At 43.4% G+C, this 17,979-nt stretch overlaps 1 protein-coding gene across 1 annotated transcript in view; it reads right to left on the reverse strand.

Annotated features, from left to right (window-relative positions):
- cacna1ha (calcium channel, voltage-dependent, T type, alpha 1H subunit a) overlaps positions 1–17,979 on the reverse strand; it is a gene marked incomplete at its 3' end in the record, with an annotated part of 154,631 nt that overhangs the window by 76,355 nt on the left and 60,297 nt on the right. Inside the window, exons 2-6 of the mRNA XM_080010181.1 lie at positions 14,091–14,202; positions 12,492–12,625; positions 12,163–12,260; positions 6,010–6,169; positions 3,429–3,744 (exon numbers count right to left, since the gene is read on the reverse strand). Coding sequence (XP_079866307.1) covers positions 3,429–3,744; positions 6,010–6,169; positions 12,163–12,260; positions 12,492–12,625; positions 14,091–14,202 — 820 coding nt within the window. The remainder of the gene's footprint in view (positions 1–3,428; positions 3,745–6,009; positions 6,170–12,162; positions 12,261–12,491; positions 12,626–14,090; positions 14,203–17,979) is intronic.

The raw sequence follows: 17,979 nt of genomic DNA on the forward strand, positions 1-17,979 counted from the left end.
TCAACAAATACAAATAGTGGGCTCTCTGCATATCCCTAACTCTCACACACACACACACACACACACACACACACACACACATACTCACACACTACTCTCTAGGGATGCAACAGTACACGGTATATTATTGAACCGTTCAGTACGCTCCCTATGGTTCAATATGCACACGTGAACCACGGTATTACGGTATCACTGTAGAAGTCCACCGGACGTATTGGCGCAGCGTAAGGATGCAGCGTGCAGTATGTCCATGCTTCCTATTGAATCCACTGCTGTGGATCCACTGACCACATCAGCCGCACCGAGGGTCCGCGCAGAGCTGCACGGCATTTATCTATTTTTGCGCAAGTGGTCTTTTTCTTTTCAACTGTGCTACGCAGCCTTTTCAATGGAAACGCGAGATAAAACTACATGGAAATGTTTTTGTAAAGAGTGCAATCAATTAAGTGTCCAGTCAGAAAATATCCCCCTGGGATGGCCGTGTCCCTCTTTATTACAAACTTCTTCCCTCGCACCAGGTAGTGTTGGGTCGTTCACAAACGATCTGATTCTTTTGAAGAGTTACGTAAGAGGTAGCCTATGTTCCTCCCTCACCAGGAGGTGCCATTGCGGAAAAGGTGCACACTCACCGTCACATTAGGTTCAGAAAGCAAAGGCATACGCACTGATCTGACTGTAAGGTTTTATTTAATTTCACAAGTTATTTTCTATTACTATTTATGTGTTTATACCTGTTCTACACAAAAATAATGAAGTATAGTACTGGTTTTATTAAAAAAATGTATTGTGAAAGGTTTTTAAAATATCATATAAATAAATAAATAAATATTAACGAAAATAAATATAATTATCCACTATACTGGACACCTCCCCATCAATCAGATGAACTTATGTAAATTATAACAACCCACAAATGAACTTGAACCCCGGTCTCCCCCCTCAACATTTTTTGCACCTTTTAATATTTTAAAATGTTTTACTTTTTTTTCTTCAACACAAAGATACCGAAACCGTACCGTTATCGTGGCTCCTATGTGTGGCTCCGTGATACATACCGAACCGTTGCATCCCTACGACTCTCTCTCTCTCTCTCACTTTGACTTTTCGTCTTCACATCTACGTACCTATCTTTCTCCTCTCCTCTCCATCTCTATCATTCCATCGCATTGTATCACTTCTCCCGCAAGTCCTACCTCTCTCTCTCTCTCACTCTCTCTCTCTGGAGCTCTCTTCCGCTCTCACACACTGACACACATTACGTTTCAGAGCGTTTCAAAAGAACCCTAACCCTAACCCAGCTTTTAAAACGCAGTCGGAGATAGAATGGAGAGATTGAAAAAAAAACATTCCTTTTTTCAAGAGTACTCTGATTATTAAATCACCATCAACCGCCAACTACACACACACACACACGCACCCATACACACCACAAAACATTCTGAGACATTCTAATACCCGGATAAGGCATTTGATCTCATCTTTTCTCGGGCTGAAAGAGACACTCGCTCTGCCATCATAAAAAATGAAAATGATCAGCAATATCTAATCCCAGAGACCCCTGGCTGGAAGCTCTCTCTTGCTCTTTCTCCCTCTGTGACACACAGGCACGCAGGCACGCACGCACACAAACACACACAACTGGAAGGCACACATGGTAAGAGGTGAGGTGAGCGGAGCACTCAGCAGAACCGATGTGTATATGTCATTTTGAGTGGTGATTGAAATTAGGCTAGTGAGGATAAATACATATGGGAAACCCTGTGTGTGTGTGTGTGTGTGTGTGTGTGTGTGTGTGTGTGTGTGTGTGTGTGTGTGTGTATGTGTGTGCGTGTGCATGTATGGTCTGAGGCTGTGACCCTCTCTTAGACCCTCAGAGAGAGACAGAGAGAGAAAGCGAGAGAGAGAGAGAGAGAGAGAGCGAGAGAGAGCAGGAAAGAGAGACAGAGAGAGAGAGAGACAGAGAGAGAGAACGCTTGTTAGAGCTAGAGATGGAGTTTGCTTGAGCTTATCAACTGGACCAGACCGGTTGTGTACGCTGGAGGAACTGGGCTCACACCACCACCACAGATGCCCTGCTCGAGGCCGAGTCGAGATAAGCAGCGTGCCGAGGCTCCCCGGTGACCTTCTTCTACCAGGGATGAAGGAGAGGAGATAAGAGGCGGTTCGTGTATACTGGCGGTGTGTGTATAATGGACAAAGTGTCCATTGTGTAAAATGGTGATTATACCAATGGCATAAACTGGGGGTATTACAAAAGTATCGTCTTTTATAATATAAGATTTACATATCTATCACTCCGCTTCTTCCAGATTCATATTTCCAGCACAGAGTATGGATGTGTGGTGTGTGCAATATGTCAAAACATGTCCAATCCCTCAGGGAAGGGCATGCACAATCTTGGGAGAAGCCAAGACACAAGAAGCTTTTTGTTAACAAACCCCTCTTGTATCTCCCTTCTCAAGGCTTCTTCCCGCTTGCTTTTATCCCCCCTGCCCAATACGAGGGCTTAGGGTTCGGGGATGCCAGTGCCACCCAAGCAGCCACCGTGACAGGTGAGCGTTAAAACCAATGTGGAAGTCATTTGAACTGCAGTTGAGCTCATGGCCACTAGATGCCGCTTCACAGAACCTCTGACTCAATGGAAAAAGAAGAGACTTCACTCAATAGAAGGTCAAAGTCAATACAACTTCTACAAGACTTCAAGGGTCTCTAACATGAATTGTTCTAATGGGTGTCTTTGTTGTGATTTTGACATGATTGATCCATTAAGAAGATCTTAAAAGGTATAAGGTTATAGGTACAGTATATAGAATAGTTGCCTTGATCTGCATGTCTCTCGATTTTCGAGTAAGGTGGGCGAGTTTCTTCCTGCCTCCGACTCTGGCGGTGTCAGTTGCACTCCCCAGCACACCAAGACTCTGCACACCAGCACTGCCCCAATTTGGTTCTGCTTTCTGCCAAGTGGGTGGCAAGCGTAATCCCAAACTCCAGGCTTAAAATCGTCTCGTCTGAAACCAACAGGTGACGACACAGGAACTACTGTATGTGCATTTATGTCTACCGTCTACGGTGCCACCGAACTGTACCTAGAACCTGGATAAAGACTGAGACTGTTCTGATGATGAAGTGCTATAGAAATGAACTGGACTTGGAAAAGAGGTAAAATAAACGGAAACCTCGGCCATAAAGAAAAAAGCCTTAATGTTGGCATTATTATAAGGCATCATTCATTAAACACAAGAGGTCTTTCTAATCAATGCCTTTGTTTCTGATTACAAAGCAGATCTATGGATTGGACGTCTGGAAGGATAGTCATTGCATGTTGAGTACTTCTTTTCACACTATGGCTATAGAGACAAAGATATGAAAGTACGTAAAATATAGAAATGTATCAGAGTCCATAGGTATTTCCAGATATGTCTCCATACCTGGAAAATGGCGATCCAGGCGTAGGCGATATTGTCAAAGTTCACGGCCCCCTTGTGTGGGTTGATGTCTCCTGGCTTACAGACGTTGTAATACCGGTTCCAATTGACGCAGCTATTCCCACTGGCCACGGTGGGTGAACCCATCAGGGCGGAGCCGCGGGGCGGGGCCGCCAAGGAGCACTGGGCCCCACCCTCACTGTAGGCCGGGATGTCATGGCAACGAAGCATGCCGTTCTCTCGGGCGGCCGAGCAGATGAAGGGGCTGTCCTCGCCTTCTTCGGACATGTAGTAAGGGCTGATGGACAGGTTGTAAATCCTGGATGGTGAACCATAAATGGATGAATGTAAGAGCACAGACCAAGTTCATCACTACAAAAAATCACACATCACATCTTTGAATGCCCTTTGCTTTCCAATATTCTTAAAAGGAAATGAAGACGCCTTAACCGATAAGCCTCATTAGGACAAACTATCCCACCCCATCCCCCTTCCAGCATGGTGAGGTATGCAAGAGGCGTTGAATAACCAAGAAAAGCCAATTACACAGTGATTAATGTCTTGATGATAATCTAAATCCATAAAAATGAATATAATTTAAATGTTCGACATGCCATGAAGTAGCTAACATTTTTATTTCATAATTTGTTAGCTGGGTCTACAATATAACTCCATTTGCTAATCTAGGCCTTGACGTTTCACACCTATATAATTAGACACAGGTTAGCCAATGACAGTGAGAGTATGCATCCTGTTATCTGGAGGGAGAGAGAGTTCCCTACTTTTGACTTGAGAGAGAATCATCTCCAAGTTCTTTGTGATCGGGCAACTGTGTTAATAAGCAGCTCTGGCTTCATTGAATGACATAAAAGGGAGTCATCTTAAAGTGGACTGGAACGGATGAATTGCTCATAGGCGCATCAAAACCCCGTCCGCCCACTGCCTTTAGACAAGTTTTTAACATCATCGGCGTCAGAATTCTGTTTGCAAGGAAAACATTGCGATCCAAATCGAAGGAACACAATGTGAGGTTAATCAATCGACGAAAAGCATTAACGAATAAATAAAGCGACGCATGGGGTTGCCACCCAAGTTACTGACAAACAAATAGCAAAAATGAGAAGAGCTCAATAAAATGTATTTTTTATTTTTTAATCAATTTAACCAAATGTAATCAAATCTAAGATAGAAGAAAGCTCCCTGCTCTCTGGCAGTGTGTGTGCGTGTGTTTGGGAGAATTTCAGATTTATTGCAGATTGGTGATGCCTCTGGACGAACCTTGTCAAAACTAACTAAAAGCAGAACGGAATGCAGGACAGCAGCCAATCTGGCATCCTGCTTTGAAGGGTGAGCTATAAAAGTCATTTCCGACGTTCTAAATTCAGCTCCGATTTAGAAAGAACAACAATCTAATCTGAGTCATGCCGAGATAGCGAGCCACCTCGGCATTAGGGAGTGGAGATAGTGTGTGTGTGTGTGTGTGTGTGTGTGTGTGTGTGTGTGTGTGTGTGTGTTAGTCCGGAGGACATTTCTTCTGACAGAGGAAACAGTTGTACATCTTGCCTAAGAAATATTAAATTAAAAGAAACGTTGTCTCACTGTCTCTCTCTTACACACACACACACACACACACACACACAAGCACACACACACGCACGCAAACACGCAAACAGGAAACAAAACTACTTCTAATTCAGTACAATATGTACTCGTAATATGGTTAGTTTGGGAATAGTAATAGTAATTGGGGGCACATTAATTTTGGCTTCCCAAGTTCCCCCAGAGAAAAAATGTGAAATGGCCAACGGTGTTAGAATCGAATCCAATCTAACTACTGTATAAAGGAAGGAATTTCTGCTTTGTCCTTATGTCCTTCGATTATCATGTCCTTCGATTATCTTGACAATGGATAATCCCATCTACTTCACACACTTGACAGGTGTATTACTGGGGACCCAAGGATGTGCAATGTTGAATTTTGTCCAATTTGGAAACACCACACCTGAAATATTGATAAACTTTCAATAAACAGTGAACAGGGAGCCAGCGGGGGGCCGGGCTTCAGGGCTCTGCGACCAAAGTGAGCCCAGACTGTCTTTCCCCGGTGAATGACTTCACCCAGCAGTTTCATCTTCAATTGTGGAACACAGGACTGAATCACTGACATTTTGTTAAACTGTGCATTAAAATGTCTGAGAAAGTCTTAATAGGTGCATGTACTAGTATTAATAATTGGGGGTAGAAGAGAGGAAAGGAAGGTCAAATGAAAGCCGAATCTATCATTAAATCTTTTGTTGTATTTATATTATATTATGATACAATAATAACACATACAGAATGATACATATATATATCTATATATATATATATATATATATATATATATATATATATATATATATATATATATGTGAACCACAGAACCACAATGACATTGTATTAATGTAAAAGACTCATATATATATAAAATATTCATATATATATATATATACAGTATATATATATACACTCAAAATTGTTTGTCATGGTAGTGAATTCATGCCCAGACCCACAAACACACACGCAAGCTGCAGTTGATCCTTACGTTCGGACATCTTCTCCCAGGAAGCAGCGGTTCCTCAGTAGCCCTGCCCACAGCTGCACCCCCACGATGCCGAAGATGAAGAAGACGAAGAAGCAGAGCAGCAGCACGTTGCCGAGCATGGGCAGCGTGTCCAGCAACAGGGTCACCAGGATACGCATACCTGCACACAAACACATATGCAATATGTGCATTACATCATGCATTACAGTACATCATGTTTGTTTACATGTGATCATATGTTGAATTAATTATATTTCTTCATGACACTCGCTCCATTATTTGCAGTTTCTACAACGTGTAGACCTGAAGTAAAACTTTGAAACACTGACCCACCTGATGTTTATTTGTTTCCTGGGATTCTCCCGTATTTTACCCTTTTTTCCTATTTTTTTCCTCCGTTTTTTAATTTTTTAACATTTCTAAAAAATAAAAATAAAGGTCTGCCCCGCTGACCGTTGCATGATCCGCTGTGCATCCTCGCTCCCTGTTTCTCGAAGCAAAACCAATAATGTGTTTTAATTGTAGATGTATTTATTGTAATTGAATGAAATAATTGTGTGTGTGTATGTTTATTTGTGTTATAATTATATCAAACTTGGTAAAGAAAAGAAAAACGTCAACATCAATTAATTCATCATCAATCATACAACATAAATCATTGTCAACAAACCAGGACAATGAACACAAAATGACAAAATCCCTGCCAGATTGATTTATTAGACACCGAGGTGATCAACTCGGTGCCTAACGTATTTTCAGCATTGTTATGAAGCATAAATATAATCTAATCTCCCTGTCTTCCACTCCGACGGTGTGTACGACGCGCAAGCAAAGGGGCTGTGATGGGTATCCCATAAGAGTGTGTTTTTATTTTAGATGTAGGTTATTTTATTTTACTCCATTTCCTTATTGAACGAAACAAGCACCGTGCATAATGGGGACACTTTCTCCGTCACTCTCTTACCCCCCTCAATTCTAACAAAAAAGTAAATACAATACCCATCCATTATCTATACTGCTTATCCTCGTGGGGGGGCTGGAGCCAATCTCAGCTGTCATTGGGCGAGAGGCAGGGTACACCCTGGACAGGTCGCCAGTCTATCACAGGGCTGATATACAGAGACAAACAACCATGCATGCTCACATTCACACCTACAGTCAATTTTAGAGTCATTGATTAACCTAACCTGCATGTCTTTGGAATGTGGGAGGAAACGAGTAAACCCACACAGGCACAGAAAGAACATGCTAAGTCCACACAGAAAGACCCCAACCCGGGTTCAAACCGGGAACCATCTTGCTGTGAGGCAAGAGCTAAGAGAGCTAACCACTGCACCACCATGCCGCCCTATAAATACTATATACAGAATATACAAAATGTGCTCTATGCAGCAGATAAAGATACATTACAAAAAAAGGCTATGGCAGGAGCAGAAGAGGCAGTAAGGATTGGTATTGACTGGGTATGAATCCAAATATGAAGTGTGTGTGTGTGTGTGTGTGTGTGTGTGTGTGTGTGTGTGTGTGTGTGTGTGTGTGTGTGTGTGTGTGTGTGTGTGTGTGTGTGTGGATGTAGAATAACACCTTGGGAGAGCTGGAGAAAGATCTTGGCCTCTTCTCCCAGAGGCGTTTTGGACCACAGAAGCATTCCTTGTGACAGACTGACAGGTTTGGAACATGCTGTCCCTAACACAGGGACTGGATTCTTGGACACGTGCGCGCATGCACACACACACACACACACACACACACACACACACACACACACACACACACACACACACACACACACACACACACACACACACACACACACACACACACACACACACACACACACACACACACACACACACAGCCTCTGCCTTTGCCTTTGCCTTTGCCTTTGGAGGGAATAAAAACAGTGAGCCGAGCTCTCCAAGCAGAAACTGATCACCGCGCCAGTGAAGTGGAATAACAACGAGGTGCATCACAGCAGCTACAACTTCCTGTGCCAGAAGATGATCATTTGGGAGAGACGCCGAGCCGCTGAGCAAATAAATAGAAGATACAAAAAAAAACCCGAGGCCTAGTCGAAGCATACTTCCTCATATAGACAAATGACAAATAAGAAAAATATTTCATTTGCACATATTACTGTTAAAATACCTCCTTTAATATATATATTTGTTTGAATTTTGCAGCTTGAAATAATGACATTTACTCTACACCAGCTTTCAGCAACAGCACTCCACTGTATATTGCACGGCTGGAGTTGCATTTTAGATTAAGTTAATGTAACTCGAACTACGAAAAGCCCATCTTTCCTCCTTCAACAAGCCTCCATTAGTCTCCTCCTGATTCTTGTTTTATTGCTTGTTTGTTATGGTTGGGGGGGATTCCAGGACTTCCGATAATAAGAACTACAACTGAAATTCCCCACCAACGAGCCATTTTGTGGGTATTTTGACTCCCCCTGGAACAGAGCCACTCAGACGGCTGGATTTGAAAGTAGTCGCAGAGCCATCACTGTTAAGACTTGACCTGTTTTTGGAGAGCGGGCTCAGATAACATATTACGCCTGTCAGGGTGTAGAACATCGGTTCAGCAAACAAAACCTCCTGAAAGTAGCCATTATGGATTGATGTTCTTCGTGTTTCCCGGCGACGGGATTTCATAAACTGTCAGGTTTTAACCCCTTCCGGATTGCTCTCCTGAGGAACACATTAACTTCCAATCCAGAAGAACAAGATTGGGAAATCAGAAGATTTAGGAAGTAGAAGAGATTGAGTGTGTGTGTGTCTCTGTGCGTGTGCAACTGTGTGAGGCGTTTGTAAACAGCGACTAAACACAGAATTACAGCTAAAAGTCTCTTGGGTTACAGCGCAGAACACACATTTAACCTCTGTTTAAGACCCTTCCCATCCAGCCCCTCACACAGCTGCGAAAAACAGACGAGGGCCCCCGCCGCAGAGGGTGGAGAGGTAGAGCCAACAAACAGACAACGACAATGGAACGAGGTAGAGAATATGGAAGGTAGGACGGTAGAGATATGCAAGGGAGGACAGCAAACTGGGAGAGGCCCCGGTGAATATTGCGAGGGAGAGTGAGTGAGATAAAGAAGGATTAAAAGAGAGGAGGGGGGGTGACAGAGAAGAAAGAGTGGAAGAGGTAAATATTTGCAGTCAGCGTCTTTGCGTGGAAAGCCGCCGCCGATCCGTTTTGGCATCCACACACTTTAGATAAAATACATCGGAGTATTAAGCCAGACTGGGCTCCCTCCAGACACCCCGCAGGACCAGATCCAGATCCAAGAGAGAGAGAGAGAGAGAGCGAGGGAATGACAGAGAAAACAAAGAGGAAGATTAACAGAGGAAGAGCGAAAATCAAGGGCCATGAGACAGAATAATGGGACACACACACACACACACACACACACACAATGAGAGAAAGGCCACATCTCTCTCTCTCTCTCTCTCTCTCTCTCTCTCTCTCTCTCTCTCTCTCTGTCTCTCTCTCTCTCTGTTTCTCAAACACTTGTTTAAAGCTGATTACACACACTCATACACACATAGTCCTATCAGACACATGCATTGGCTAGTCCTGTAGATATATAGGTATATCAACAAGGAAAACTATCTGTTGGATATTCACTTTTTCCAAACTTTGTCTAGTGATCGGGACTCTGAGCGAGGGACTCATGAACCGAGTCAAATTCCGGTGCCTCATGGGTCGGGGCAAGATATTCAATGCAATTGCCTCTGGAAGTGCACAATTCTCTCGAATATATTTGAATGCTGTAGCATTAAGATGTCCCTTCACTGGAATTAAGGGGGCTAGTCCAAACCATGACAAACGGCCCCAGACCATTATTCCCCCACCAGCAAACTTTATAGTTGCCACTATGCATTCAGGCAGGTAGCATTCTCCTGGCATCGCCAACCCCAGATTGGTCCATCAGACTGTCATATGGTGAAGTTTCATTCATCACTCCAGAGAACACGTTGCCACTGCTCCAGAGTCCAATGGTGGCATGCTTTACACAACTCCAGCCGATGCTTGGCATTGTGCATGGTTATCTTAGGCTTGTGTGGAGCTCTTCCTCCCCAGAAGCCCAGTTCATGAAGCTCACAGCGAACAGTTGCTGTTCTGACGTTGCTTCCAGAGGCCGTTTGGAACATGGTAGTGAGCGTCGCAAACGAGGACAGACCAATTTAACATGCAACACGTGTCAGCACTCAGCGGTACCATTCTGTGAGCATTTGTGGCGCACCGCTTCGCTTTAATGATACTGCTCCTGGATGTTTTCACTCCACAATAACAGAATTTACAGTTGATAGGAGAACTCGAGTGAGAAATGTTAGTCTAAGGAGATTGGATGGCTGCATCCTTTATTGTATGCTGTTAGTAAAGGGTCTGGCTGAAATAGCCAACCCGAATGATTAGAGGTGGTTTCCATATACTTTTGGCTATGTAGTCTATCTTTGTATAACATTAAAACATTGAAAGAAAAGACAGACAGAAAGTATAGCCAGCACTACAGCCATCTCCCACCGTTATCCTTACCTAATGTTATGCCCTGTCCCTGTGGTTAATTGGTTAAACATTTGGTTAACAATTGGTTAAACACCCCACCCCCTGGGGTGGAGGACCAGGATGCTGCATGCATCTGGGGGCTTTTTAGGGAAGCGGTGGGTCACACCGCAATCTCGCTTTCCCCGTAATGGAATGGAGGTGTGGCAAACATTTCCTAGTCAACAGTGAAGCGTGTAGGGGTTTCAGCACTATTGAATTTTAATAGTTGCCAAGTTTTTCATAATAGTAGTCGACTAGTTGTCTGATACCTATTAAGTAAGAAAGAAGCAGAAGCAGAAAGAGGAGTTCTAGGGAACAATGAACGGCGATCCAATCAGCGGTGACGTCACTTCACGCACTCGCTGTTATCTACCATTGTAACAGCGTGAATCACGAAAACTAAAAAGCAATAACAAAGCAGCACTCCAAAAGTCGGTGCAAAACTGGAAATTAAATTGGTACTGCATGGACAGCTATTCGGCTCAGTACAGTAACATTGATTAGCTGCACTGACAGTCTTTGAGCTTCACGTTCACACATCCATTGTCCAATGTCTGGGAACAGTTCCGCAGGTGGAGGTGTGTCCGTAGAGGCGGTTCCATTGTTTGGTCCGATTTTTTAATACCACATAGCTAAATTAAGACATAAATGTAGATACATATATAGGCACTGGATTGAACAGTCTACTATTGATTATGCCTAGAGGGAGGAGGTGCAGGCTGGTGACGTCCATTCATTTCTTAATACGATAACGTGGCCTTCACCCTGATGACACCAGCCTTTGCCTCCTCGCTCCAGGCATTACCGATCGAAGGTGGTTCAATCCAGCGCCTCCATATATTTTAATAAATTATTTTACCAATACAATAATTATTGTAAATCTGGTCGACGACTAGTCAACTGCTGCTAACTAGTGGTTATAGTAGTCAAATAGTCAACTAAATAGAAATATTTTTCTATTTATAAAGCAGTGCTTTGAGTTAAGGCCATACTATGATTTCATTATTGAGAACAAAATCACTAAATAATCTTTATCAACATGTTGAAACAAAACAATCAGTTATGTCTTACAATGCAGTCGTGACTTTTGCAATGCTACGGATAACTTGTTACTAAGGTAATAAATACCTTTGTAATAAATAATAAAGTTATAAATAAGAAAGTTCAACCTGGTCAACTCATGTATAACTTAGTTTGCATGGAGAAAGGGACTACTTTGATGATGTGAAACAGAGAAAATACATGAAAAAATCCCAACTAATTAAAGCTTTTACTGTTTTAACTACACACAAGCAATAAAGTTACAACAACCTAATGATAATGTATAACTAAAGTGACTACGCAGTAATTATATCAAAGATGGACTCGACATTATATTACATGATGACATTTAGCAGACACTACTGTCCAAAGTGACTTACAATATGTACATTTTGTCAGTAGTATCAAACAGCTGTCTATCACAGTCACAGCAAAACCTTCTCTCGGAGTAGCGTTAGCAGAATTTTTTGAGATGATATAAGGTAAAGGGGAAAGAGTATTCCAGAATGTCTTTGACACCATAACCCAGACATGTGAAACATGCGGAAAGGGACTCACTTGGTACTCTGTTGATGGCCCTCAGCGGTCGCAGAACTCTGACAGTACGGATGGCCGACAGGCTGGCGTTGTGGCCGTCCAGAGAATACTCCATCATTCTAGAGAGAGAGCGAGAGAGAAAGAGAGAGAGAGAGAGATAAGAGAGAGAGAGAGAAGTACAGAAAGAGGGGACTGCTTCAGTGAAAACAGGAAAAAGTGAAAGTAAGGTGTTTCACAAACATGCAATTGTAATTATACTACTATGCTACTGCTATACTATATTGTAATTAACTGGAAATTTAATTATTCTCTAAGAGGAACATGAGCGAGCGTTGAGTCAAGTATCCCACCCTGCCATGACGATGAAGAAGTCCAGTCGGTTCCAGGTGTCGCCAAGGTAACATTTGGAGCCAAAGATCCCAAGGGCCAACATTTTGATGACCATCTCCACAGCAAAGAAGGCAAAGATGCAGTCATCCAAAACCTGCCCACACACACACACGCACACACACACACACACACACACACACACACACACACACACACACACACACACACACACACACACACACACACACACACACACACACAGAAAGATAAGTGTTGGAATTCTGGTTTGACGTTAATATCCAAGAAGCAAAGGCCCTTGCTGAGAGCGTTGAGCTGTCACTTTGCTGAACAGTGCCTGTGTTGCTCTGTGACACATGGTGAGCTGAACTGAGGAACCCAAAAGAGAAACCTAATGGTCAGCAAAGGGTAGATTACTGTAAATAATAAAATGTGTGTTTGCTGGTCCACAAATGCCAAAAATGCTGGCAATCCCGAATGGAGAAAATGTAATTATTTTGCGTTCCTCATTTGGCCTTTCTTTGATGTCACCATTTAGACATTTAGACAACTTGCAACAAAATTAACATAAAACTGGACAGCCAGACATGGTCCCAACTCCTTGTCAGTGGAGAAGAGGCTAGAGACTATAGATCACATATTATAGTCAATGTTATGGTCTTAGGGTGAAGACCCTAACCGACAGGGTTAAGGTCAGGGGTTAACATGCTGTTTGATTGTAGGACCCCTTCACAGACCACTGTAACCAGCAATTAATAAGTATTGCATGTAAGGGGGCCGTTAAATTAATCTATTGGGAGGTCAGCACAAAGAACCCCTTACAAAGATTCATGGATTTGCTTTTGGAAAGTGTACCCACTAAGCACGCTAGATCTCAACAGATCTGACATGCCGTGCCAAAGCAAAGATTCAAGCTTATTGAGGCCAGACCCATGTTCCGGAACCGGGCCGATGGAATTTAGTTAATTTAGGAATTTAGACTTAGGAATAAGTCAATGACTCTGCGTCGGGCCGACTGTTGCCCACCGGTTGCCCGCCTGTAACTTGTTATCTGGATCACTGCATGGACAAATTCAATTTCATTTATGAACAAAATCGGACTTCAGCAACTTGGCTGACCTGCATGCCTACGTGTCGTTACAGCTATTACAGATTTTCCCTCTGCCTACCTTTGGCCACCATTACAATGCTTGTGCTAATTTTCGAAGTCTTCATAAAAAGAGTACATCTTCTGCTGCCAACCAGGAAACTATGATTTGGGAGCTTGCCGATTATCAGTGTGATGTTTCCAAAATGGTCTACTGATTTATATTTGATGACACGGGTACCGACCTCCATTTTTGCATAAAAAGTAGCTTGTCTGACTACACATTACACAGAAATACAGAGGTAGAATTATGTTTTATGAGGTGCTTGAAACAGCACAACAAATGTATTTTAGTTTAAAAGGTTTTCATAGTCTAATATGTACTTTGTTGTCATACCTCATCCAGTTCTTGAATGTGTACATTTAAAATGGTGCTAAATCTAATTGGCATTTTCCCCAGCAAGTGTGGAGGATGCTGGGTAAAATGCTGAAAGTGTGTGTGTGTCACACTCACCTGTAGGATGAGGCACCACTCCGACTGGCAGGTGACGTCTTCACAGGGTTGAAACATCCCCAGCGTTACGCAGTTGAGCAGGATAACCAGCATTGACACGTGCTCAAACCACGTGCACGAAAGCAGAAGTTAAGGATAGTAACAAATAAGAAATTATAAAGGATAAAGCTGCAGGCAGCATGACAAAGAGGCCAGTTCAGTCGTATTACTGTCGGTACGTATTGCAGTTTTCAGGGTTCTCGAAAATTAAAAATTTTCGAGTTTAGATAGATTGACATGGATCAACCTTGAACCACATGTCTGAGACATCCCAGTTCTAACGAGACCTCAACCATGTCGGTGGGTTCGGCGGTTGTTGTGCAGCAGACACTTTCATCCAGAGAAATGCCAAGGAGAAAAATAATAATAATAATCTGAGCAATAACAATAGGGTTGTAGGCTGTAGGCTGTAGGCTGGACCCCTAATGCTCTCAAGTGTTTAGTGCCAGTCTCAAGTGCTTCATTAAACCATCCAATCAACAGGAGGAAAGGCATCGGTTGGTTTGTTTCACCATCGTTGATGTTTTGTTGACCGCTTTGACAAAGGGAAGTCAGCACAAAAAAAACTAGAACACGACCTCCACGCAATTTTGTTCAGCCATAACTTGACCCTTTTTACGACGTGTCCTTGGCTTATTCGCTCTCCCTGCAGTTACTCACCTGGCCATCAGGAGTCCTCGGTGTTCCCTCCTGCTCAACTGCCCCCAGTCAGATTGCTACTGTAAGTGGTACTGTACGTCAAACTCTTGGTCCAGCTGCGATTTATCTAAACATAGGGTGGTGATGGAAAATGGCCCTCAATCTCCCTGCAGTGCTAAAAATACATTGCAGCCCCCGTGTAGGTACTCCAACTGTCTATTATACGCTAACATCGAAGAACAAAGGGATGAAATATGATGGCTAATATGTGGCAGTACCTCAGAATGCATATGGACAAAATGTGCTATCGTTGCAGTCCAGGAAGACGAGAGTGCAAAAGAAGACATGAATGCTGCTGTTCCATTTTTCAGTTTTGCTTGGCTTTGTCCAAGACACACACACACACACACACACACACGCACACACACGCACACACACGCACACACACACACACACACACACATACACACACAACAAGCAGTATTGTCCTATTCCAGAGGTAAAGCCCAGCTCTAATTAGAAGCAAGTACAAAGAGAGGATGAATGTTATCCCCCGTCCTGCAAACTGCCCTGAGCACACCAACACAACCCAGAAACACACACACAGACACACACAAACACATGATACTTAAAAGCCACAGGCTGTTACCAGAGGTTAACGCACGAGTTCGTATCAGCTGAAAACAAGCCGACAAATTCCACACTTCATTTCTCACCCTGTACTGGCCGTTAGACGGAAGCACCCGGAGCGCGGCGGCATGCACAGCCATTGTTAAAACACCTCTCCGCCATTCACATATTCTGCGTTAAAATTATTTTTTTTTTCATGAAGTGCGGCAGACAAACATATGATCCGTTGAATGCATTATTGAAAAGCACAAGTCATGCTTTGCATTACTTTTAGTCGTTTTCCGTTGTCTGGTCAGATAGGCTAAAATAAAGCAACAGTGACAGCTACTCTACATCAGAAATGTTCTGCTCATGAAACTGAATAAGAAGACACCCTGTGACGTGAAAAACTGCCCAATACTGCTGCAAAACCGTGGCAAGCAGCTCAGAACTCAACGGTTCAGCTACCTGTTTGGCTCAAAACAGCTGGTGTAGAGAGTCTAACATCTGATATACCAAAAAGGATTTGTAGTGTAGAGTCCAACACAGTAAAGACGGCAATGCTCTTGAACAATTTTGCCTGGTACAATATCGTACCTCCTCGTCAGGTATGACGGCAGTTATTACGCCTGCTTCCGTGTCCCCCAATTGATTCTCATTGACCTTGTGCTTGTTGTTACTCCTCGGTCAGCGTTGGTAGATGTAAGATTATTTCAAGGAAGAGAATGTGAGGGAGGGTTGGGGGACAAAAACATGAGTTTCTTGGGATTTTGCAGCTTTAATGTCCCATCGGCCAGACATGTAATATGTGAACGTCAAATAAGTTTGCTCAGTCTGCATGCAAGGGTGGGACTCTTGCTTGCGTGCAGATAGTATTAACAAAGAGGTGCAAAAGGAATGATAGCATCTTGGTTTATGGTAACAAAGTAACCTGACAATGTAAACACATAAAAATTCTTAAAACACTGGCGTCCATTTGTAAGTTTAGCAAAACAAACTGTCTGTTGAATAGATCGTGCCACCTAACTTTGGATGTAAAAGAGTCATTCTGCTATATTTAGACCGCACAGCATGTCCTGCGTCATAAAGTAACCGTTTCAGGCTCAGCCAGGGCTTTTCTTGGACATGGAGTTGTGTGCAACACTGTCAGAGGCTTAGAGAGAGAGTGGACCGCCTGCTGTGACCGTAGAAAGAGGAATAAACAACACAGTAAAGTCATTGTGCATGCACCAAGCCCCTATTGTTGTGGCAAAACAGTGGGAGTCAAATAAACACAGACAAGCTACCGCCGTGGGAAGCCGGGAGACAAGAGAGAATAGAACTCGGCTGATTTCAGACTGTTTAGCCCAGGTTTTTATTGTACCTGTGGAGACCCATTCAATCCCAGTCAGTCCGGTCCTGACTCTCTGTAGGAGCAAATGCCCCCTCACCCCAAGACCTACCAATCTCCACTCAATCCCCACCCTATGAACTACACCACTCTATTCAAACTAGTTTTGTATATATTGAAGGGAGTTGCACCTTTAGTTTGTAGGAGCATGAATGAACATTCTATTACCACACGACTACTGTTGCAAGACCCCTCTGCTACGGAGGCTTAAGTATCTTGGAGGAGGAGCATCACATTTAGCAATGTTGGTGTAGTTTCTATCAGCCTTGAAAATCACGTGATGTGGCGCTAGCTTCAATGGTGGCGCTGTGTCAATCATTGTCCAATGTCACTGATTGCATCTTTGAAATACTATGGTCACAGCGGGGAGTGAACATCACAGGTTTGTGCCAAACGTGGCCAATCTGCAAATGAGTGAGGTGGAAGCTCTCTAGCTAGTATAGTAGGCAAGGATTATACATGTCCCGGGGGGGGAAAACAACAACACAATTAACCAAACAAATCAATAAATTTGTTGAGCTGCAATATAATATTGAAGAGATTAACACTGAGGAGATAAAAAGGTGACGGGGAACCCTTCCTTCACAGATGAAAGATTCCGTAATCTGCTCTGGAATTAAATGGACAGATTTGAATATTCAGAGGCTCTATCTCCTTTGACCTCTCTCTCTCTCTCTGTCTCTCTCTCTCGCTCTCTCTCTCTCTCCATCTTCCGTTTTGCTCCGTAGTACCATGTGTGCTGCTCCCACTAATTCCTCTTTAATCTCCACAGTCAACACCTTCTGAGCCCCCTTCTGTCTTGAGCCCTCCACACACGCACGCACACACACACATACACACACACACACACACACACACACACACACGCACGCACGCACGCACGCACGCACGCACGCACGCACGCACACACACACACACACACACACACACACATCCGTGCCCATGCAGGCCCATACAACTGCAGACACATGAGTTTGTGTGCACAAAAATTGAAACATGGCTTCACGTTAAGCTTACGCACGTGCGCTGGGACACTCGTGTCTATGTGTGTGCATGTGTGTGTGTGTGTGTGTGTGTGTGTGTGTGTGTGCGCAACTGAGCTGAAGGTCCAGAAAGAGCTCTCAGAAGGTGCACATTGATTTGCAGATAAATAAAGACAGGCTCCCTGCTGGCATTCATCAAATTTAGCTTGACTTTCGTCACATTCCCACA

This window comes from Zeus faber (genome assembly GCF_960531495.2).
Source record: "Zeus faber genome assembly, chromosome: 11".
Taxonomy (NCBI): Eukaryota; Metazoa; Chordata; class Actinopteri; order Zeiformes; family Zeidae; genus Zeus; species Zeus faber.